Here is a 24,938-nt window from a genome sequence, read left to right as displayed (position 1 = left end):
GATTTACTCCAAAAGCTCCAGGGACTTACATGTTTTATGGCAGTGAATTTTTTATGACCCTTGATTTATCTGTTTCAGATGTAGAAAAACCTTCAGACTTCTCTCTCTCTCTGTTATACTTATTAGACATGTTTAAGCACAATGCTTGTGATTCTCGGCTATTGTTAATCACACGTAGCTCTGTGAACCTAAAAAACCTTACAATGCCACTTTATTCCCAGCTATTCAGGAAAACGTTAGACAGCAAGAAAGCAGAAAAATAAGCAATGGGTGATTTTTTTGAAGAGCAAACATTAATTTCAGATGAATGAGCCTCATGCCCAGCTGCCAAGGAGAGCAGCTTGGAGATGATCGGCTGAGCAGGGGAATAGTTTTGTCTTTCTGGGTTTCAAGCAGATAGATCTCTTGCTCCAGCCAAGGACCTGAGCAAGGGCAGGTTTGCACTGATTTTACACTGCCTGGTATTAAAATATTTCAGCCCTAGGAGGATAAAAATCAACAGCAGCAGCTCTGAGGAGGACTTGCAGCAGGATGCATTATCAAGCAATGAGGAGGAAAGACAGGCCAGTTAGTGTTTTCTCTAACAACCACAAACCAGCGCATTAATTTGGTACTTAGGAATTTGAATGAGAAGAACACAGCTGCACACAACCTGCTTGGTTGTAACCCCGGTGGATTATGAAATGTGCTGTGCAAACAGAAGTCATTATTCTTGCTTTTTGGGCTCTAAGCCACAAGGAAGGATATCTGCGATGAGCCAGTGTCATGCCTTTGGTGTGCCATGGGGCTTAGGGCCAAAGGCAGCATGATTTCCAAGCTGGGAAGCGCTTTAATACCTTGCAAGTGCAGGCTATGGAGAGCGTTATTCCAGGATGAAATCTTCCTTTTCTACTTTGGCCTTAAAACCCCCATTTTTTCAGAAACTAGAATGAATGTAATTGGTCTAGTATGCTTTCTCTGGTGCAGAAAGCAGGGGGGGGGGAAATAAAAAAAAGAAAAAAGGGAAAAAGACAGTTTACTCACCTATTTTTAAGTATTTCCTTTGGTTTCCCCCACCCACCAGTTATTCTGAATATATTTCCTGAACAAAAATACCTTTAACAGAGGGCAGGATCTTGACTGGACCTTTATCTTGCTCTAAATATGCCTCACAGTAGTTCCAGCCCAGAATATTTCCTTTTTGGGGTAAAAAACAGCAGCAAAACTGTAATAAGCCTTCTACGGTTAGTTAGCCTTGGTTAGTAAGACCAACATGTGCCTTTAGCTTAATGTTTGTTCTTTTTTCAGATTAGACATCTTGCACTGCCTTTGGTGAAGAGGGAGGGAGCCAGAAATGTTTCACCTGTTGCTTTGAACCTGTGCTATTCTGAAAGCTGAAAACAAACCCATCAAATAGGAACAGATCAGAAAAACAGCTAAAAATAAGGGGAACTCAACATCAGCCCAGCCCTCCCCAGGCTGTGAAACCACACGGTGGCTGCATCACACATCCCAGCTACTGGGAGAAAAGAGTCACGAGGTGGACGGGGCTTCCCGATTTCTAACCGACATTATTTCTGTATCAGGGTAATAGATAGATTTATTTTGTGTACAGCTTTTCAGAGGAGGTAACAGCTACATGCTAACCTACCCAAATGCAGAGGTCATGCTTTGCATGACCATGGTTAGAGCCACCAGTCAGGGAGTTATTTGAGCCCATTTTGGAAGAGATACCTGTAAAGAAGGTGATGTCACTGCACAAGGTCGTCAGTTTATTCTTGAGCAGAGGTCAGAAGCTTCATGCCCTTGTCCCCACCTCCCCTGCAGCTTTCCTGGTAGGGCTCTCACCAGCCTCCTCCCCAGAGGGGGTGAACTTTCCACTCCCCAGAAATCCAAATTTCAAAGCCATTGCAAACTAGTGATCACAACATGTTTTGGATTAGGTCAGTTTAACCGTTTTGGTTTTAAATAATGCTTTAAAATTCTAATTATCTTTTTAAACTCCAGCTGTAGATAAACTTCATATTTGAAAAGTTTTGCTGGTGAAATCAGCATTTCAACAGTTTTGAAACTTTTCTAACCAGCTATCAAATGGGCAGATTCACTGAAACCAAGCCATTCTGCAAACTGTTCCTATTCCAGCAAACTGGCATTTTTTAAGGAAAAATGTGCTTCACAGGAGAAATTCCACTTCTCTTTGCCCAAATTATTGTATAAAGGCTTTCATAACACTCGAAAGGTCAGTTTGTTTTCTCGGAGAAAGTTCATATTTTCTTCCTCTCTCCTCCTCTAACTCAAAAGAAAACAAAAACAGATAAGTGTTTCCTCTTTGGTAGTAAAAGTGGTATCACAGAATCATAGAATCACAGAATGTCAGGGATTGGAAGGGACCTCAGAAGATCATCCAGTCCAATCCCCCTGCCGGAGCAGGAACACCCAGATGAGGTTACACAGGAAGGTGTCCAGGTGGGTTTTGAATGTCTCCAGAGGAGGAGACTCCACAACCCCCCTCAGTCTCCTCTTCTCCAAACTAAAAGCCCCCACTCCCTCATATGGAAGATGCTCCACACCCTTAATCATCTTTGTTGCCCTGTCCTGGACTCTGTGCAGCAGTTCCCTGTCCTTCTGGAACTGAGGGCCCAGAACTGGACACGATATTCCAGGTGTGGTCTCACCAGGGGAGAGTAGAGGGGAAGGAGAACCTCTCTGGACCTACTAACCACCCCCCTTCTAATACACCCCAGGATGTCATTGGCCTTCTTGGCCACAAGGGCACAGTGCTGGCTCATGGTCATCCTGCTGTCCACCAGGACCCCCAGGTCCCTTTCCCCTATACTGCTCTCTGATAGGTCATTCCCCAACTTATACTGGAACCTGGGGTTGTTCCTACCCAGATGCAAGACTCTACACTTGCCCTTGTTATATTTCATTAAATTTTTCCCTGCCCAACTCTCCCGTTTGTCGATGTCTCATTGGATGGCAGCACATATTTTGTACTTCTATAACCACTTTATACATTTGAAGCACCACAGAAAAAGTAATTAAGTAGCACAAAACTTCTGCAGCTGAGCTGGTGAACTTGAAGCTGTGGAAACACTGAAGTTCCCAGGCTGGGACGTCTCATGCCCATTGGTTAAAGAGGTCATTGTTGGCCACCAGGCTGCCAGAAGGTCCAGGGTCCTGTGGCTCTGTTGGGTCAGTGCCTGTGCTTTGGTCAGTGCCCATACTTCAACTGGCAGACCTGCCAGGGCTCCCAACATGCAAAAATCTCAAAACTCACTTTGAACTTGGGGGTTCAGATGAAATCAAGCTCTCCTGCCCCTGGATTTATCCTTGGTTTTCCAGAGACGGAATTTCATCCTGGCTGGAAACTTCGCTGCTATGACAAGGTCTTAAAGGTCAGCAGCACTCGCCCACCCAGCACACGGGTGCAGTGGGACCGGGGCATAAGCCAAATCCAAGTATCCTACCGTGAGACACTGGCCTGGTCACGGGCCACCCTGAGCCAAGGGGACAGTGGCACTGCTGGCACCCAAGTGGTAATTGCTGCAGGAGCTTTTGAAGGGCTGTTGATGTGGTGTAGGTCTGCTGGGGAGGGAAGATAAGCTCCTCATTACAAAGCACTTTGCAGTGGGAGACTGTTTATCCTGTCAAAGAGAAGACAGGGAATGGCTGTAGCCACCTGAGGAGAAAAAGGGACATGACAGGGGACTTGGGCTGATGAGATGCAATGCCAGGAGGATGCTGTTACCAAGAAATCACATCTACAATGTGAAACAAATTTGGAGGCGGTGCTGTTAGCGACGAGAGCAAGCAGCTAAGGCCAAGCCTAATACACCAGGCAGCCCCGCGTCCCAGCCCTCCGCTACCAGGACCGTGCACATACTGACAGCCCAGGTAACTCATCTCTTCTGAGCCTCAGCCCCATCACAGAGGTTGGCTCTGTTTAAAGAATGTTAAATTCTGGCGTAGACAAAGGAAGCAGCAGTTGCAGCACAGCACGGGTAACATTAGGGGAATCCTGCAGGTAATTCTGCAGGCTTGATGTAAATTATAGCTGTGGTTTATCACTCAGTCAATTAATTATTTCTTCTTTATTAATTTATGAGGGCTCAGGGTCTCTTTGTACTTTGAGATAAGAGATGATGTATGGCACATTGTGTGTAATGCCGCAGGGCAAGCAGGAGAGGACAGGCGAGAGGGAGATGATCAAGCTGTGCCTTTCAGAGGGCAAGGCCTGCTAGCGGTGCCCAGCTGCCAGATGTCGGTGTCTGCAGCAAGCACTGGGTTAACACTGGGAATGGTGTTGGATATGCAGAATATTTCATCCACTGTGAAACCCTTTGCACTGAAACCACCAAGTCACTAAAATGCACGTGTGGGAATGATATTTCTTGCTTTAAGCAAGATGATATTTGCTTGCGAATGGGGCACAGGAAATAGCATCCAGGCTTACAGACAAACTCTGCCTGCTTACAGAAGTGATTAGATCAGTTTCATGAAGACTGTCTGGACTTCTCCTAGGCACATGCTTATTCCACCTGCATTTTGGAGGAACAATTCGGAGAGCATTTCCAAAAACTGCTGTTGATGCGCTGGATTGCTGATGCTCCAGGAAGGTAAACTGCTCAGAAAATAAGTATCATTTACTGGGTGCGTAGGGTCTGCTCAGCCCCTCACTGGAAGCTCAGGTTATGCGCTCCTTCCCACTCAGCATGTTCCCAGTAGAAAAGTCCCAAGTCACAAACAACTGAAAATAGCAATATGATCTCATAGATCAGTTGCTAAAAATACAGAGAAGAGTCTAGTTACAAACACTGTGGCTGGGTGGTTTGTTATTCACCCAGCAGAGGAAGGCATCAGAGAGTTCTGGATTCTTCCACTTTTGAAGTAGTTTTTCCTTTCTGGTGTTGCCTGCTGCCCATTCCTGAACAGCACTGAGTGACACTGGGCCCATGAGAGAGGTTCTTATTCAGAAGGAGGTGCCAAGGAATGAGGCAGGAGTGCAGTGCATCTCTCGTGGGCCACTGGCTCTGCCAACACCTGCCCATCACCCAGGGTACCCTGTCCCAAGCCTGCACCAACAGCAGAGAAAAACCTCACACCCTGTCCTGAGACAGCAGATGTCTCCCCAGAAGAAATAAAGCCTGTACAGACACTAGGTGGGTGCAGTGGTTTTCACCAGAAGCCTGATGCTGCCTGAAGTCCTGATGTAGTTTTGAGCTGAGGCTGCTCAGGTCTCACCTTCAGGACTCACCTGGAGCTGGGACTGGAGTTGCTCCAGGGGCTGCTCCTGCACATCGCTGGGCTGCAGGGACAGAGGTCCCTCCTGAGAGCAACATCCAGGCAGCAACTGCGGATGGAGAGGACTCGCTGCAGGGACCAGGGCGGCCTGGACACACCACATGGCTTTGGCTTGGCATCTTCAGGGAAGCGGCATGCTCAAAGTGTGCTCACCTGGCTCCAGTTCAGTTCTTTACCTCACACCTCTGCTGGGACAGGTGTGATGGTAAAGGCACAGTGTGTTTAAGCAAGTTGCAGCCAAGCCTTTGGAAGCTGAAATGTCACTAGTGGAAGCAATCCAGTCCTCCCCTGTGCTCAGCAGTATGCCCACAGCAGTGCCCATCCCTCTGTTTTTTCTTAGATGCAGACAGAGGGATCTGGTGTCCTTGCAGCAGCTGTTTCCCCACAGACTCCTTTGGTCGATATGACTTTGCTGCCCCCCAATTTGCAGCTATGCTGAGCTACAAACACAAATGCACCTCACATGGACAGCTCAGCCTGGTGGGAAGCACCTTGCTTGCTAAATGATGATTGTTCATCCCTGCTCACACCTGACTGAGAAGGAGCAATGTGGAAGTGGAAGAACCTCTTCATATATATATATTTTTTAATTATTATTGTTTTTCTTTTTTTTTCTGCAGCATATGCTGGGTATTTGACAGGAATTTCCTCTTCGCCGTTGGCTGGTTTGCTGGCTGCTTACTCCTCACTTCCTTCTTGACATTACACTTCTCTGATCCAGGTCTGTGTTATATCTAACTCAGCATTTTAAATTTCATCCTGTCATCAGCCCCATGTTCACTCTGGAAATGCTAATGCCACAGTGGCCTCTCTGGCCCCAGCTTTGGACGCTGCTGCCCTGGGTCACTGGCCCTGGGGCTGGCAAGACAGCATGGCAGCTCTGCCAGAGGGTAAAGGAGGAGGAGGGGGCTGTGGAGTCACCCCATGTCAGTGGGTGTCCTGCAGAGGTGGAAACTACACCGGGCAGAGCTCTCTGCCCCCGCATGGGGGATCTCACAGCCCTCAGGGAACTGCACACTGGGGCTCCAGAAGATGAAAAGTCCTGGTGAGCAGGCAGGGCTGGAGGAACCCAGGGAGGCTACCAGGACAGGCTCTGGGAGGTGTATTATGGTGCATTATCTCTGCTGCACTATAGATAATCCCCCAGTACAGCACATATTTACATCTGAGTTGCTCTACAAATGCACAGGTTCCTCTCCCAGAGAGGTCTGTTGAGCCACTGTGGGTTGTCAAGTCCTGGCTCAAGAAGTTCAGGTTTTGAGCTCCTCCCTTCGCAGAAGCTCTGAGTGCAGTTACCTGGCACCTGCAAGCTTGGGAAAGGCCAGAACTTTCTTCTCCAGACTCTTATGGAGACCTGTTTTGCAGGAAAGCACAGGGTCAGCCAGGCATAGCACAACCCCATTGCCTGCTGGGTGGTCCCATTACTGACAGTGGAATCCCACCCCTGTGCCCACAGCATCCTAACACCCCAGAGCCCTGCATCTGGGGTGGACAAAATTCCAAAGCTTGGATGATGGCATTGCTGGCTTTCCTTGAAAGGCAAGCAGACCCCAGATTCATTCTTCTATGACTATATGTGCATTATTTTCAGGAAATCAGTGCTGACAGAAAACCGCCTGGGCCTTCTTGTGGGGATGACTGCCACTGGGGTAACAGGGCCTGGGGCTGGCTGCCCTTCCCACTGGAGAGAGGGTATCACTGGCTTGCCCTGGACCATGTGTATCTCAAAAAGTTGTGCTCTCCCTTAAAAATGTTGTCCTACCTCATCAGCATTGCTCACTGTTTTGTGGTGACTTTTGGCACATGAACATGGGTGAACACTACACTTATGTTAATTTCAGAAGCCTTTAAATGTTGCTGGAGCAGTGCGTTGGGGACGTATTGTCAACCAGATTTGGGTCCACTACAGCTATCTTCACCAAAGTATGTAGGTTTCAATTCCGTAGAGGCACAGCTGCAAGCTGCATGATTGTGTTTGTTCTGCCCAGGCACTGAGTGCCTCAAATGCCCTGACCTGCCTCACCTGGGACCCCACCTCACCCCCAGTCCACGGCCCAGGAACCCCATTGCAGCTCAGCTGGAGCCCCAGGCCTGTGGCTCAGCGAGTTTGGTCCAACACAGACAATTGCGCAGGGATGGATGAGCTGCCAGGTCTGGGCTGTGCCAGGCAGGACAGTCCCCAGGGTGATGGTCCCCCCTTTCTGTGTGACTTTATCTCCCTGACACACAAGTTCCACTTCTTCCCCAGGGCTGTGCTTTCTCCAGCCAAATATTCCCAGCACATTCCTTACCTAAAGGAATTATTACCTTTCATCGTTAGGAATTGCAGTAGAAACCAGGATTTGACCGGCAGCATTTCCTGCTCAAAGCTAAATGGAGAAGGAAATCCTAATAGGAGAAATAGATCCTCTATAACCTTTTGGTTCAGAGCACTTTACTGGCTGGTGGTGACAAAGGGAAATAATATAGGACTAGTAACTATTTAATGGTGGGATTTGAGGTCTGCTGAATAAAGAAAGCCATTGTAATGCAATATTAATTCCTCCAAGGCATTAGCACAATACTGTATTTGATCTTACAAACTTGTGCAATATGGAATTACCAGGCAATTAACTACATGAATTAAAAATGGTTCCTTCACTGATCTCAAACCATTGATCATTGGGACTCACCAATAAGCATGACCATGTTTACCAACGATGCCAAAGGGCTGAGGTCTTTTGGCTACAATTCAGTTTGTTCATTGGTGAACTAGACAATGACAGAAAACTGCTGATGAATTCCGTGAAGACATGTAGACTGAAGGGTAATTATTACAAGAGGGACAAAGAGAGGTTACGCAAACCTGACTTGCCTGGTCACAGTCCAATGACATCCACTGGCAGGTAGCTAAATACCAACTTACACAACACCAGAAACAGCCGCGCAGGCTGTCTTGGCAAGCAGTAATTCAGAGACAGATTTAGGAGTAATCGTAGATGATCATTTCAGCATAAGCTGCCAGTCAGGTGGTAGCTGAAAAGGCTGCTTACACAATCCTTTCACGTATAAAATGAAGCTATCGGGAAGAAATAGGGCAAGTATCCCTGTACACAGAGTTTGCGAAAGATTATAGTCCATGAAAGATCACTATTAGAAAATCTTTAGTCTTTACGGACATTTTTCTACTATAGGTAGAATAGATACACATCTATATACATCTGCCTATTCATATATAGATGTCATGCTTGTGTGTGTAAAATATATATGTATATATACTTTAATTTACACGATTGCTGTACATTCAGTGTATGTAAAAGAGCAATTGCCAGTGCTCACTTCATGCCCAGCAAATATGCCAGATGCACAGAGATGACCAAGTTTATGTACCTGATTTTCAGAACGTGAGGCATGTTCACAGAGCCTTGCGTGGGGGTCTAAGACAAATGCCTCCTTACTCAGATAGCATGAGGTACATATTGAGGCAAGATAATCAACAGGACCCTGTTGTAACATGTAAGAAACTAGTGAGACTGTCCAGGTCTTTCCTAGTCTAGTAAGGGCTGTAAAACACAGACCAGGGACAGAAATGCATACGCACTTAGAACAAGACAGCCATGGGAATAATCTCTGTCTCCACAGCTATAAGCAGAGGTGGAGCTGAATTAGGCTCACCAAACCCACCAAAAATGCTTTTCCAACTCCAGGGTTCAGAATGGCAGCAGGACACATTATTTCATATAGCATGGGACTTTCTCAGCAGACACAAGACCTGGCATTGTGGTCTGTATATACCCAAGTGCTTTGCCTTGCTGTTCTGTGTGCCAGTGCCCCCTCTGTCTGATGGGATTAACAGTGTGCAAACTGCCCGGAATCTGCCTGAGACTGGTGAGTCAAGAAGCACCTGCAGAAACCAAGCTGAAGTGTTTGAGCACTCAGCTATGTTTTATTAATTACTACAAAGCTATAAGCGTATGTTTCAGTATATGGCATTTCTAAGGAAACAATTTTTAAGTGAACAAATTCTCTTTGCTTGTCAGACTGTCATGTGTCTATTAATCCATCCATGGTCACAACTCTGAACACCAGAGGCAAAGGGTCAGCTTTTTCTTTTGGTTTTACTGTGTGAAGCTAATTGCTTTTGTCTGAAAGTGCAAAGATTGCAAAACCTTGTAGAGATGTGAAATCTTCCTTTTTATCTTCTGGAGATTTAGAGCTGCAATAAAAGCAAATAACTGTCTTCAAGCAACAGTGCTGGAGGTGAGACTGCAAAACACATGGTGCGCGGCAAGAACAGCAGCTCCAATGAAGTTTGTCACTGGTATTTGGCTTAACAAGTAGCTACACGCCTTGAAACATGGATTAAGGTTAGACTGGGGCAAATTAACAGACTCACGCTTTATTATCACAGGGACACAGTAACACTGTTTTGGTTGAACAGCCTCAATGTTTTCACAGCAGATTATAGGATCGACTTGAACCTGCTCAGCCGAGACAGAAGTCACAGGGAGGCAGCCTCACCAGAGGGAGATTAGTTGTTGTGCTCTGACCTCTGTGATTTACAGACATATCTCTAACCAAAGCCATTTCGCCCAGAGATTATCCTCTTAAACTGCTGCGGTATGACATCCTTCTGACACATCCAACGAGACACAATTCCTTATGCTTAAAATCAGGTAGCATCATTTGGAATAGGGAAAACTTCCTTCAAAGGGAAGAGCATGCCAGCCTTGTTCTTTACCGTCAGAAAGCTGGGGAAACCACATCCCAAATGTGCCGAGAAAACAGCTTTTTTTCTTCTCACTTCTGTGGGAAAGGGAAGGAAGCTTGAGACTGATGTTCTTCACTTTACCTTAAAAGATACAAGATTCAGACTCCATACAGTTGGTCTGAGGCGTGTATCACTTTTACCCATCTTTTGGCATTATGAATACTCAGCCATTATGAAATAAGTTTCTTCATCTCCTTTCATATAAAAGAGCTGGTGTGAAAGCTTTAAATAGCTACACCAATAACCTAAACCAGTGACAAATAAGTAAAAATGTCCAGCCCTCAGATCCTTCCATGCATTCTTTAACTACCTACTTACATTTCTTCAGTACTGTAATTATAGAAAATTCTGAAGACATTTTCAATAGTTTATAATTACCTGGCTACCTACAATATGTTTACTTGACACAAGCATAGGAACAAGCACCAAGAATCAGATCTTCAAATCCCATAGACCAATATTAATCAATAAAGCATCAGAAGTTGTAGTTACATATACTAGTAAATTAGAATATGCTTGTATAAATGTATCTACTAATCTAGAAACAGCTTGAACTGATTTAGATAAGATCTAAATTGCTGGAAAAAAATCAGTCCTTTCTTTTTCCCCTCTGAAAGGTAAACAAACGATAAACTTGCCCTTCGGCTCAGAAGAGTTGTGTAAGAGGGAAGTAAAAACAGTGCTGGAGGCAGGAGTGCTCCCTATCCATCCTTAAGAGACCTCTCTGCTCCAGCCAGAGCAGGAGAGAGGACTGCAATTCTGATTGCAGGAAACCTCTCCATAAATTGAAAATCCTAGAAATTCTATTCAAAAAACAGGAGTACTCATATAAAGATGAATAAGGAACTGATACAGAATACATTACTTGAGAAGAATCCTGCTGACATCACTCCCATATCCATTGAATTACTCAGGTTTATGTTTCAGCAGAAATCAGGGTATCTTTTGACAAAATACTGTGCCATGGGAAAACACATTTTGGAAATGCTCTGTTGCTAAGTGTTCTTCATCGCTTACCATGAATTAAAACCAAACATCTTTAGGTAACTGTGAAGGGTGTTTTAAAATCAGCTGTGCTGATTAAAACAAGATCAGCTGTGCTACTACTAGTAAAAGAGGGGAAAGAACTAACATACATGGTAGACAATGGTGATTTCAGTAAGTGTGACTTTACAGAGCATCTTTAACCTCACTATTTCCTTATTTCTGATCACCAGGTTATTTAGAAGGCATGTAGCTCTCCACAGAAGGTGCCTTTGTTCACCAGGTTTAAGACAAAAGGATCATCTTTCACTCAAATGTTCACAAATTTCACAGAGAAGGTGGGCACCTACAGCACCCTGATGGGGCTGTCATGGACAAAAACCCCATATGTTACCAGGCCACCACACACTCACCATTAATAATAATTTCTAACTTGCACAAAGGCCCTCAAGTGAAAAAAAATGGAGTGTTGGAGCTGGAGGGTTTTAGTAGCACAGAAAGGAGGGAGAGGCCTTCCTACCACTTAGTCTGTTACATTCTCTTTACATGGAAGATACACAGCCTGAATTCAGGTGCAAAAAGGCCATTATTGAAGGCTACAGGACCCCCTTTTTACATTACAGTGTGACTTGACAGGACCAGAGAAAAATAATGGTAAATAGTCTTTACACTAGGTGCCTTATACATCCATCCTAACAGTGTCTGTATTTGTAAGGTACCCTCTGCAATTTCAAGTTATGTAGGAGTTAAAAGTGTAACTTACTTTAATTATGAAAATCCTGTCCAAGGGACATGAGATACCCTGTTGAAGAACTGACATTTTTTGACAGATACTGAAATGAACTGAAGGCTGCAACACCTTTGGTTAATTTGATTTTAAACAAGCTTTTTTAGTAGCTTTAGAGACAAAATGTAAATATTGAAACTTTTTTTGATAAGAAATGAAATATAAATAGAGGATAATTCCTTCTACCAAATTCAATTACAAGTGCTTCGTTTTTAAGCACAAGCATGCAAGATGCTGATGTACAGATGTACTCACACCCTAAAAACCACTCTTTTCTTCACCATGGCTAAGCCGACCGTAAACTCAATCACTGAACCACCAACAGCGAGCGAGGCACCTGCCCAGCTCTCCTGCAGAGGACTGTAGGGACAGCACAGCTCCAGTCTGTGCTTGGCACAACGAGCACAGGAATGGAATCCAATGCCCAACATCGCAACTTTAAGACACAGTCAAGTGGCTATTATTTTCACTGCCAGAACTAAACTTTATTTCCATGTGTATTACATACTGGTATTTGATGCCAAGTACATTAAAATTACTTTAACAGAGGATTTAAGGGAGGAATATTTATTCTTCACTAAACAGGTTAAGAAGGAATGTAAAAACCTATAAGAAAAAACTGTTTAAGCCTTGTTTTGATTTTGGCAAACCAAACAGTTAAGTCCTCTTCTGTTCCCTCCTCAGATCTTTCGAAGTACCAAAAAGGCATCTTTTCAGAATCATGCAGGTCAAGAAAGAAAAGTCTTATAAAATCCATTTCTTACGCTAAATATGGTTACAAATAAGAATATTAACACAAAACTCCCAATTTCTATTTTTAAATACAAATACTGTATTATATTATGAAATGGGGATAATTAAAATATATCAATGACTACAAATCTAGTAATTTAAAGCAAACTTAAACATGCTGTTTGCTTTCATGTGGAAGAATTAGGATATCGCACGGTTCAAGCACTGTAGTAATTTCCGCCAACTCCTTGATGCCCCAAATGTCAAACCGCCAAACACAGAGAGATGTATTCAGGTCTGAATAGCACCAGGTGGTTTTATTCCCTCCCTCCCTCCCCCCAGCCCCTTTTAAAGATATTAACATTTAATAAAATGAATGACGTGACGGTTTCCTGACGGTGACATGCACAAGTAGACAATTTGCTTCAAGAGTCCAACTAATAAGCTTAAAGTTTTAGACAATACTGAACACCTACTAATGTATTTCATGGTACACAAGAAAACAGTGCTTCCACAGTATATCCTCAGTTCTCAAGTACAAAAATATCAGTTATGGGTAGTCAATAGTTATCAAAATTTTTATTGGTACAGAATGAAAGCAGCATTTACTTTGTTTTTTAAACCATACATCACAAAATTCCCTAGTACACATGTGGAGGAGTGAAATAGGCTCTGTACTATTTACCTGCTACTGATCCTAGGTCCAGATTTAAAATCTTGCCTGGCCAAATACAAACAATATCATTAATAGCAAAGGGAAGGCAGTTCCTCAGTGTGAAAGGTCAGCATTTAGAGTCTTACTAAAGCACTATTTTTGAAACAATACATCACTTAAATGTATAATTACATACACTACAAGTGGAAAACAAGTTTTTAGTAACAAGAACTATTGAGACTGGACATAAATGTCTTAACCACAAACCCTGGAAATATTATGGGTGCTTTGATGTGGCCCTTTTTGGCAAGAGAATAAGAACAATGAAGTATGGCTTTTCAATCTTCCTTTAAAAGCATGTTTTATAAAATTTTGTAGGCTTACATTATTTTAGAGGACTCCTAACATTTTTCTGTAACATCATTTACTAGTTAGAAGCATTAATTACAGCCGTATATTAAGCCATTGGCTGATAGTTGATCACCAGCATAACACAGGAGCCATCTACTTTTGCTGTTGTTTTTTACGTCAGGGAGGTCCTTTTCTAGTGAGTGCCATCCTACAGTACTATCAAACATTTCAGAGGTTACTACATAGCTTCTCAAATAAAATCCTCAACAGTTTTGTTTTCCAGCAGATATTCAAATCAAACATATGCAGAGAGCAAATACAATCAAGTGCAGACAGTTCAAAAGTATCTCTCAAACATATTCTTCTACAGTTGCCCTCTACAAAATAAAAGCCTCTCCTCACCCCAATAAACAGGGCAGGAAGGGGAAACAGGTCTGCCATTCATGTAGGAGTTTGGCTAGCATAAAGTTTTATTAAAGTTGTTAACAAAAATAGTTAAACATTTTTACAATTCAACATCCAGTCTGACAAAAGGCAAATCAATGAAAAAAATACAAAAAAGTAAAAAAGTGCACTACCCAGTCCAGTATTTTGCTTTAAAGTCATGTCACTTACAGTATATGAAAAATAAACCCAGAAGTGTAATTACTTTAAAATACACCGCTTCCATATTTCAGTATTTTACACATATATTCTATAGTGGAAGAGGAGATCTCTTAAAAACTTTACTCTTAAAATATTGAGGTGCATATGCCAAGTGAGATAGACTTGGCAAGTTAAGTTGCAGTAGAGAATCCTTGAAATTTGGCATTTCATTCACACACCTTACTGTGCCAGCAAGGTCTGTAGTACCTAAACCTTCTAGTAAGAACAGTAACTTCCTTTAATGCAGATGTACTAATACAGACAGCTACAAGAAACGGTGAGGTCAGCAATTCTATGAGATCTTAAGGAGATACGAGTCCTGATTTAGTCATCAAATGGTACAATGTCACAACAAACTTTAAGGCCGTGTTTTATTTGCTGATTAATGGACAAAAGGCAATGGAATCCCCCCCACCAAGTATTTTCTTGAAAGTCTGTGCTCATAAAAATCATGAAAAGTTGGAAAGACTTAATTATTGAAACTTTAAATATATTTTACACAATCTCGTTTGTACAAAAATACAAGTTAAATATAAACATAAAGCAATTATGATAATTTTATGTAAATCCATTTTGTGATATTCTGTTATATATAAAAAAGTTTCTCAGCTCTGTCTCATTTGTGAAAAGATCAATACCAGATTGAATCACTACTGGCAAAGGGCCCTAAAAAGCACACTTTAGCATTAAATATGTTTTACAATGTAAGTACCATTTCCTGATTTCATCTTCTCTAAAGACTGGCAAAAGATAGGGCAGTATGTCCATAAACCAACAAATAATTTGGCTACAATGTCATAAAACACAAACACACAAATCTGTACAAGAAACCCAGTAGCTATGCAGTACGTATTTGTTACACACACACATACACAGACATGGAATGAAACTTAGTGAGACGCCACTTCTAGCTCACTGTTCTTCAGCCTGGCGTTTTGTCTGACTTCATCAAACGAATATGACTTTGTTACTTTTCCATTCTTAAATACTGTATGAAGGAGATCCTGCAAGAAACACCAGTGCTTTAGCAAGAGTGATTTCGCAAATGAGCAAACAACATCGGTTACACAAACTCAAAGGCGAGCACCTGAACCCAGCCTGGCAAGACTCAGGCTTTAGACTGCCAAGATACTAAATCTTTACGGCCTCATCCAACAGCTTTCACCAATGGTTAGACAAAAGAAAGGATTTAGGCCACCCTGTACACAGACAGGATCTTTGTGCTGAGTAGTCCACACGTGGCAAAAGCCAAACACACACACGCTAAATATACCTCGTTAGAGCAGCTAGCAAGAAAGGCGGCACTCAATCAATTAAATGTAACTCAGTTACAGAGGTTTAAATGAAATCTTTATTACCTCTAGAGTAGGGGCGTCAAACTCATTTTCACGAGGGCCACATCAGCCTCGCGGTCGCCTTCAAGGGGCCCAATGTAATTTTAGGACCGTATTAATGTAGGAGTAGTTACATTGTTACAGTCCTAAAATTACATTCTGCCCTTTTAAGGCGACCGCGAGGCTGATGTGGCCCGCAGTAAAAATGAGTTTGACGCCCCTGCTCTCGAGCAACTATAAAAAACAGATTCTCACAGTCCCCTTGCACATGTATTTTGTAAAACTGTGTATCAGGAAGAGCTTGCAAACAGTACAGTGGAAGAGCAATAAGCACAGCTTTGTATAGGAAAGTTAGCACAAAAGCAATGTTGAGCAGTCGCTATGCTCCACGACCTATTGCAAGGACCTGTGGGTTTAGGGAAACAGACCCAGAAAAAAGAACATTTCCCTGTCATTTCCCAGGGAGCTCCAGAATCTGGGCCACACAAATAACCCTCTCTAGTATCCCAGGACAGAAAATGTCTTAATTATCATTTCACCTGTCAATAATGAAGTAACTATTGATATATATAGCCTAATTTCAGAGCCAAAGTCTTGTGATTTGTTTAGAAGAGATTTCTCACCATTAGGTCCTTTCCCTTTCTATATATATATATACACACACACGAATGTTCATTCACAAACATATATATATATATATGCATGTGTGTATATAACTTTGAAAATCTTTTTTCTTAGATCTTTGCATACAGAGCACAATAGCTACAGTGCATATAACTGTTTTCTGTCTTGAAATTTCTCAGAGAGACCTGGTTTATGCTTACTGTTACAGAAGACAGTGTGCCTAGTAGCACCCCTCTGCCTCGTAGCACAGAAATGTGCTTCTCTATACCAGAAAACTCAAGAAACATGCAGTTAAATATTTCATTGCTGGCACACTGAGATTGGCATAAAGTTTGTGTTTATTTTATTGAAGTAGCATTTCATTTTGCAATTGTAAACAATTAACAGGGAACCTGAATTCCTGGCTTAAATTTACATCATTGCAAATTGGGCAACTACTCCGCATACAAAGCACTAACACCTGAAGGAACTATTTAAAAATCTCAATGGGGAAATAAATTTTAGTTACATCTGTCCCTCTCCCACCTCCAACTCAGGTCACTACTCAAATTGCGCAATATAGCCCATGCAAAACTACTTGGGTAGCATATTTTGGGCCACATTTAGGCATTAATTTTGGGAAGAAGCAGCGATGGTCTCTTGTTTCTGAAGACAAAGGAAAGATCTCTAATTGTAAAGCCTAAACATTTTACTGGCATTCTAAGGTGCTGCTGTTACTGAGTTTGGCACTGGGGACACTTCTGAGGTGATAAAACGGGAGCTGAACTAAAATATAATAAAAAATAAATCCTGAAATTAAGTTATAACCTGCTTTTTCTGAGTCTATTTTTGCATGAAGAACGATGTAATATGTTTTGAAAATTCATACCTGTCCATACTCTTCAAGATCTCCCTTGCCTTCCTCAAGCGTCACAAATTCCCCAGCCGGTGTCCTGTGCAATGACAGTCTGCCTTTCTTCGACCTTTTGTTCGGATCGGCAACTGGGTCCTTGAAGACATTTACCTAAAATGAAGAGAGTATTTTTCCAGAAGGAAAGGGCTTTGTGGGTCTTTTGTATCTAATGCAGATGGTGGTAATCTAACAGGAAACGTCAAACAGGTTTTCAAGCAGGGAGGCCTCTACTGAAAACATAATGGGAGACATAGTCCAAAGACGTACCCCGAGACCGTTGGTCACCACGTAACTACATTTGAAGGAACAGTTTAAGAGATCTCTAGTTAGTTTCTGCAACAAAGCTCCACCAGATCCAAAGGCAATATTCTCAATACTCCATTTATTCTTCTTCATTCCCTCCACAATCTAATAAGAAAAAGAAAATTATGACAGAACATACTTTTAGGCCATGCCATTTTTCCACAAAAATATTACACTACTTCAACGAGATGCTTTTACAGACAATTAAACCAACTAACATTCAGTTTCCAGGAGTTATATGTAACAATTCTGTCAATACTTGGCACGCTGTTTGTATTTTTATTTGTGACTCCAGCATGGCATAACTATTTTGCTGTAAAACCATTATCATGCCAGCATGTATACTTTCCAAACTAGGGTAGCACAGTAATGCAATGCCCAGACAATCAGAGCTCTAAAGAAAACAAAATACTTCATGGGAATATTTCAGAGCCTTCTCAGAATTATTGGAAGACCTCAAAGCATAGCACGTAACCTGAAACAAAGCAGTCATCTTGCTTATCAACTCCAGAAAGTTATTAACCACTTTCACCAATGACTTTTCTCTTGAAAATCACATTGACTAGAAACAGATTGTCCATTTCAAAGATGGGAAATGGAAACTGATAAAGCTGCTCAAAAGTTTCACTTTGCCACCTTCTCAGGCAGGTACAGATCAATGTGAACTGCACTGCTTACAACAGCCAAGTCATAACTTAATAAATCATTTCACCCCACTCTCACTCTACCCAGTCAAATACGACATCCTCTAGCCTGGAGGAATGGTTGCTGCTTTAGTCATGCTCATACATGGCCAAGATTTTTTTCCCTGCCCTGCTACCCTTAAGACAGCCTGAAATTAAGCACTCCTATCTCCTTACCATTTTACTAATAAAAGTGGGTAAGAAAACTTCCAAATGGGTGAAATAGCAAAATCCCATCCACCCAGAAAAAAGGAAGGTGAGAAGCAGAATTGAAGGACATAATGTACAGGGTAGAGTGCAGTTTCAAAACCCAACACTGTCAGAAATTCGGTAATCTTTTGTGCAGTCTCAGCCTCCCGCATCTAAAAGAAATGCATAAGTAACGTTGAACAGGACTGTTTCAGGAGCCACTGATGACAAGCCACTTTTTAAGGGACAGCTAGGGCAAAATTTAAGTTTCATAAGAGAAAAAAAGACAATTCCAACTTCAGACAGTGGCAAAGGGGTAGCTAATGTAAACAGAAGAGCACACTAGTATTTTGTTTATCCATTCAGTCACATGCAGGCTGTCTCTGCACAGATACTCTGGAAGAGCCACAATCTGTTGAGGGTATGCTCTGAACATCTTCCCACTACATCTGTAGTACAGATTTCCCCAGCAGAGATATCATCAATGAGCTTCTGTCATTTTAATGGTACCAGCTTACTCCGCCTTATCCAAGAGGCCATGTGAAATGACCCTCAGGCCCTTCCACCATGACTTTCACTTAACGGAACCCTTTGGAAGCTTCATACCCTGAACAAACCCTCCCAATATGTGACAGTGGATTTTAGCAGCAGTCATCATATCCTTTCAGATAGTGACCACACACAAAAGGAATCTGTTATTTTCAGGTGATTAGATTCTCCTGGAAGCAGTTAAAAGGGGTGCCCAGAAGGAAAAAGCATTGAAATCAATTAAATTCTCCATTACGCATCTCAGAAGTAACTGAAGATAATAAAAGAAGGGTAAGAAAAAGGATTTTGTATGCCCTATTCGTAAGCATAAGGTCCAATAGTAGCATAAGAAACCAGACTTGACTGGGCCTGGACATGGACTCTCCTTACCTGTCTTTTAAAAAGGCAAATGTAGGTAAACTCGACCTGGGCTCTGATTAAGTTCTGTCCAGACACTGACCAAGCCTGAAGCCATGTGAACTGCTGGCGAAGCCTGAGCCAATGTATTGTACTCCTTTCACTATCAAGTTTTATAGATCTGGTCTGATATCAAACTCCCCTCAACATGCCTGCAAGACGTAGCACAAACTGCCCGGTATAAACAACATCCTACCAAAGCATATGATACTTAGACTTCATGTTCGCTGATACTTGTAGGGTAACAGATGCTACTACAAGCACAGCACAGCTGGGTCATGGCCGCTTAACCTTCTTGCCTGGGTCAGAAGAAACGTGAACACCCTTCCAGCTAGTGCTCCTTCTCTCATTTACAGATGGTTTGTTCACCTTGTGCCACAGACACAACTCCTTGCTTACCCTGGGTGAAGAACTGGCTTCCATCTTTCTACTCTTTCCCAAGGGATTTCCTTACTCAGACTGATCTTTGGCTGATGAGGGGTGGAAGGGAAATCGAGACTAAGTTGAAAGGCACCTCTGACCCTACCAGTGACCTGCGGCACAGGCCCAGATAGCAGCTTCCTTCCTTATGGGGAAGAGATGGTAAACAGCAGCAGAAGTAGGGAAGAAGAAAAGGGGGACATCCCAAACCACTGAAGTCTCCAAAGGAAAGCAATACAGAAGAATTTCTTATCTCACACTTTCCAGCCTGTACAGGGAGAACAGTTCAGGTGTCAAGGTTTTGATCAGCATCCTCTGACCATTATGAGCATGATTAATATATCAATGGTGACTCCAGATTAGAGAATTTTTCTCTGTATAATAATTTAAAGACATCTGGAAATTGAATGTTCAAAGAAAATCCTTTGAAAGTGTAGTATATTGTGGAATTAGCAGATTGCAATGATTTTAATAAGTGAAAATGCTAGAAGAAAGTCAGAAAAGGTTCCTTACCTGTTCTACCAGCATCCCCTATTAAAACAAAGAATTTTAAAATCCAGTTTATACTCTGAGTTGTTTTCTATATTTTTGTTTCAGCTAGTTTGGACTGTTACACAAGACTGATAGGTCATTACTCATTCTAGATTTTCCTACTGCACCCATTACGTTTCACCTGATCCATAACAATAAATCATGCCTAGAACCTAAGACTAGTATGAAATAATCAGAACAATCACTTGCATGAGCTTTACGAGGGAAAGGGAAAAAAAGACAACCACAATAATACATTTATATTTTTTCATGTAAACAAGTTCTTGAAAGGGATGAATCATGGTCTTTTTGTTCCAGCATAACTTGCTGCTGTCAAATAAAAAGTCTCTTTTTCGTGCCTTCCTCCTTCTTCCAGCTCAAAACAACAGTTCATTTCCTTTCCTGTATTGCGTTTGTGAGTACTGGCCCCTTTTTTGGGCCAATTTAATCCACTAAACCAGAAAATTGATCATTTTTGGCTCAGTTAGTTTGTTGTTACATGTGTGGGCTAAATTAGTTTAACGACCAGTGGTTCAGTGACCAAAGCTTACATGAAGTGCGCAGCAACATTAGAGAGTCGGCAGAAGATCAGAAGGCAGCGACCAGGCAGCAGTGAGATATATCTGTTCTGTATGCCTTGTGGAACTGGATTTTCCTCATAATCAGTTACAGTTTGATGAAGAAAATATGTAAACAGGCAGATGATCTGAACAAAGAATTGCTCCTTCTGCCTCTTATCCTCTCCCATTACCTGTTGGAATTATTTTCCTGCTCTATGTAGATCTTGGAGAGCAATGCATTATTTTGTCTAATGTAAATACTTTAAATACTAGTTTTAATATTTTTATTAGAATCAATGCTATATAAACATCCTTTAATTTTGCCCAGTGTAAGTTACAGAAAGCAACCTTTGAGTTTCTACAAGAAAGAATTACTTGTCCAGTTCCTTTTCTGTCACGACTCCTGAAAATTTCAACAGCATACTTTACTTAACACAGGCATCAGTAGTTCTGTTAAACAGTTGTTGAGAAGAAGCAGTAGTTTATTAAAAAAAAAAAAGTCTCGCCCTCTAGTATCTCATAAGACTTTCTTTCCAACTATTAACCTCTCATGCTTATGTTCTGTTAAGCAGATTAACACCGTTGTATATTCTCAAAAAGCCACATCAGAAAAAAAAATTGCTTTTAAACTATTGGAAAAGAAACAAAACTGTAGTGTGTAATAATCTCAACACTAACTGCTCTCTAAGGATCTGAGTGACAAATTTGAGTTCTGTGGCTGAGGTTCACATTATGTGCCCATGTTGAATACACAGATAGTTTCAGACTCTAAAACAAGTTTGGATGTCTCTCTTACTCCTAATCTTGAGAAGCAGCAAACGTAAACCTTGTTAAAAAGTATCTAAGGATGTGTCAATATAGAAAGCTAAGACAAGTGTCAATAAAATCAAGTAAAATTAATTTTAAATGTATCCAACTTATTTCTGGTTTTGAACTCTAACACAGTTGAGGATGAATGATCCAGGACAAATCTGATAAAGTCAAGTCCTCCTCCTTTTACATGCCCCTCCACATCTGTAATTACTGCAGTCTGTACCTTTGCAACCACATTATATTACCTAGTATCTCGATCTTGTCATAGTTGTGAATTTATAACCAGTTTCAAACATGCACATATACTAAATAACCAATTTTTGTCTTAATGAAATTTTACTTTTGACTCAGACTACAGACTAACCTGCTATACATATTTTCTGGGCTTTCAACAATCCTTAATCTGCTTGTTGTCAAATCAACAAACTCAAACCTTATCCTTGTTTTTAAAAATTCTCCTTCAAGACTACACCTTCAATATGAGTGTAAGCACACTTCAGATGATATATAATTAATGAGCCGAGCCAGTTAATTACTACTATGGTTATAGCACAGCAATCACACAGTGTGCCTCAGACATCAATGAAAGGACCAAACACTGACAGATTTTGATCTGAATGAGACTTGACAAGCAGGATGAAAGCAAACAAAAGGAGAGGCAGTGGGAGGAGAAGGGTTACAACAGGGGGATTAGGAAATGCCTTTTAGTTTTTTAATGCATCTTAATAATTCCCTGTGGAGTTGTAATGAATTTGCTTTATGCATTAGGATATCGCTGCCAGTATCTGGAATGAAGGGCAGGGTGGGGTCAGCAGTCTCTGCTGCAACATGGGACTAGTTATAGCAGAGTCCAGATTAAATATCAACATTGCCAGTGTCACCCTGACACGTGAACAGGATCTCCTACCTCTTGCAATGTGTTGATATCCACACCATCCCCTTGAATAACTCTGAGATAGGGTGGCAGCAGCTTGTAGCCTTTTGAGTTCTCTGTAATGGGAAACTTCTTCCCTAAGATCTCCAAGACCTATTGAAAAGAGGAGGGAGTCAGTTCAGAATAAAAATAAAAACCTGCTATTCCAATACACAAAATTTCCACATTTGAGTCATGCTCTGAAAAATAATATTTTGTACATACACCCATATGTCCTGCTCTAAATGTCTCCATGCAAGCCCACAAACAAAAAGCGTGCCAGCCTCTGTGGTGGAAGCCATTAGACTAAAGCAGTCACAGATCATATGGCCTGTGTGAACTTGTACCCAAGAGGTAACCAGAATCATGCTTCCTTCCTTTCTATCTCTGGTTGCTGTGAGTTTTTGCTATGAAATGTGTCAACTGAGGATTCTGCTCTTCTTTTGACCTCCCTTAGATGGTGGATAAGGCTTTCAGTTTTCTGGAGTTTTGTTTGCAACCAATAAACAAAATGAAACACTTCAGTCAGGAGTTTTTCTTATCAGCTCTGATAAAGACTATTTGAACCTCCTATTTCTGCTATGTCACTCGTCCCAAAGGAAAAAAAAACAAAAACAAAAACAAAAACAAAGCAACAAACAAAACAATAGCAACAGAAACCCCACAGTGTTAAAGCTGTACAGATCTAATTTGATGGAGTACCAACATAACTAAAATCTCCCTTACATTCTTATTAAAACAGTGTGGACAGCTACTCAAATTCAAAGGTATAAACAGCTTTTTTGATAGCACTGCAACAATAATTGTGCTCTCTAAAGAGCTGTAAGGCCAGAAGCATTTTTCAACTTGGAGGTTGTATGCCACTGACTTACAGGCAAAAGGGAGAAGAGTGCTGAACTTGTATTTGTAGCATAAAACAGTGAATTACGTTAATAGAGGACAGCAAGATACCTAACCTTGGTGGTAAGAAGTCTTATTGGCCTGGTATTTATTAATCCTCAGGTTGTTTCCCATTTTATTTGTTATTAAGTGATGAAAGACCTCTCTATAGAATCATTCCAGTATCATTAAACCAGGAAAACTGGTAAGTGTTGTAAAAGCTTCAAGAATAGTATGAGAAAATGGCTTTGATGAAAAAAATACTAAAGTTTTCAGACTGCAAAAGAGTTTCCATATATATACTGAGATGAGGTAAATGTTCACATTTTTCACAGGTCCAAATCATCCAGCATCAAATACATGCTATGCATACCAAGCTAGAGCATTATGTCTCCTATGTTCATTAGCCTGTCATTACAAAACAAACAACTGCCCTTCCCAATCTTGTATATCAATGACTTCATGAAAGGATTACCTTTAAAACAGTGTCAAGGGGATTCCCAGAGTCTGGTCTAATAATAAGCGGTGCTTCTGGACTTCGGGCTTCAATTATCTGCCTTAGGTCATCACCCCATATTTTTTCACAAGCATTGTAAATGTCATAGCTGTCACTAACCACAGATACAGGCACTGAAGAAAACTGTGTCACTATGTGTTCAAAAGCATCTTTTTCATGATCTTTCCCCCAGGCTGTTATGGTGCTGTAAAGTCAATTGAAAAATGCACATTAGAGCAGCATTTACATGTTAAATCACACATTCTGTATTTCCCATCAGTAACAGTTCAAGATAAGAATAGGCAATATGATTACAAGACAGCATAAACTACGTGCTTCTCAGCTCTGTGTTGCACGGATACTAAACATACTATATGTTAAATAAACAGCACCCTGGATTCACTTTTGGCAACTCAGACAAACACTTGACTCATGAAACTTCTTTCACATGTAAATCTGACTTCATTTATTTATTTGACATTTGTGAGAGTTTCTCTTTTAAATCTGGTATTCAAGCCATTAGGGAACTACAGACACAAGAACAGAACATCTGCTCTGACAACTCCAGACTACAAAATGGCAAGTAGAGAACTAGTAGCGTATGTTAGGAAAATCTTAGAAGAAAACACAACTTCTTTTTTTAATAGTGATTTAAAACCATTATGCTCACTCACACAAACATTCTTCTAGAGGAACCTCAGGGCATTAACCTTGGTGCAAGGGTACAGGCAAGCACATAAAACAGTTGCTGAGAGGTAATAAGTTATTGAATGCCAGCTGACCTGCAGTAGCTGTTCTATATGCGGCTGTCACAGACCAGCTGGCATAACTGACTTTAACTTGGGTGTGAACACCTAAAATGCTCTCATGCAAGGCACAGGTGCACAATAAGAACCAGTTGGCATCGAATTTTTACCATAAAATGCTAGCATCAACTTCCATGTGGACAAGCCCCAGATCATGGTAGTGAAGAGACAAAATAAAATTTGTTTCAGACAGGTTGGGGCAGTCAGAGGAACAATCCCGATGGTGTGCCAGAGGCAAGCATCACACTCACAGCCTTGCATGGGAAGTTGTAGAATGGTAAAGCAATTCTGGAAAAAAAATCAGGTCTCTTGCAGAGACCCTTTTTGTGTATTAACTTGGAAATGGTGACTGCAGTCTCCATT

At 41.5% G+C, this 24,938-nt stretch overlaps 1 protein-coding gene across 2 annotated transcripts in view; it reads right to left on the bottom strand.

The window, feature by feature from the left end:
- Positions 1-12,264: 12,264 nt before the first annotated feature.
- The window catches only part of NAMPT (nicotinamide phosphoribosyltransferase), a 31,900-nt gene continuing 19,226 nt past the window's right edge, over positions 12,265-24,938 (bottom strand). Inside the window, exons 7-12 of one of the 2 annotated variants that reach the window (XM_071803436.1) lie at positions 23,749-23,974; positions 22,389-22,508; positions 20,091-20,108; positions 17,305-17,445; positions 17,014-17,148; positions 12,265-15,191 (exon numbers count right to left, since the gene is read on the bottom strand). In XM_071803436.1, the coding sequence (XP_071659537.1) occupies positions 15,078-15,191; positions 17,014-17,148; positions 17,305-17,445; positions 20,091-20,108; positions 22,389-22,508; positions 23,749-23,974 (754 nt within the window). In that variant the 3' untranslated portion in view covers positions 12,265-15,077. The remainder of the gene's footprint in view (positions 15,192-17,013; positions 17,149-17,304; positions 17,446-20,090; positions 20,109-22,388; positions 22,509-23,748; positions 23,975-24,938) is intronic. The other variant, XM_065839874.2, reaches the window with a different exon arrangement.

Source organism: Patagioenas fasciata, chromosome 1 (genome assembly GCF_037038585.1).
Source record: "Patagioenas fasciata isolate bPatFas1 chromosome 1, bPatFas1.hap1, whole genome shotgun sequence".
Taxonomy (NCBI): domain Eukaryota; kingdom Metazoa; phylum Chordata; class Aves; order Columbiformes; family Columbidae; genus Patagioenas; species Patagioenas fasciata.
The sequence above is the reverse complement of the archived record's forward strand: the minus strand, read 5'-3'. Positions and strand labels throughout refer to the sequence as shown.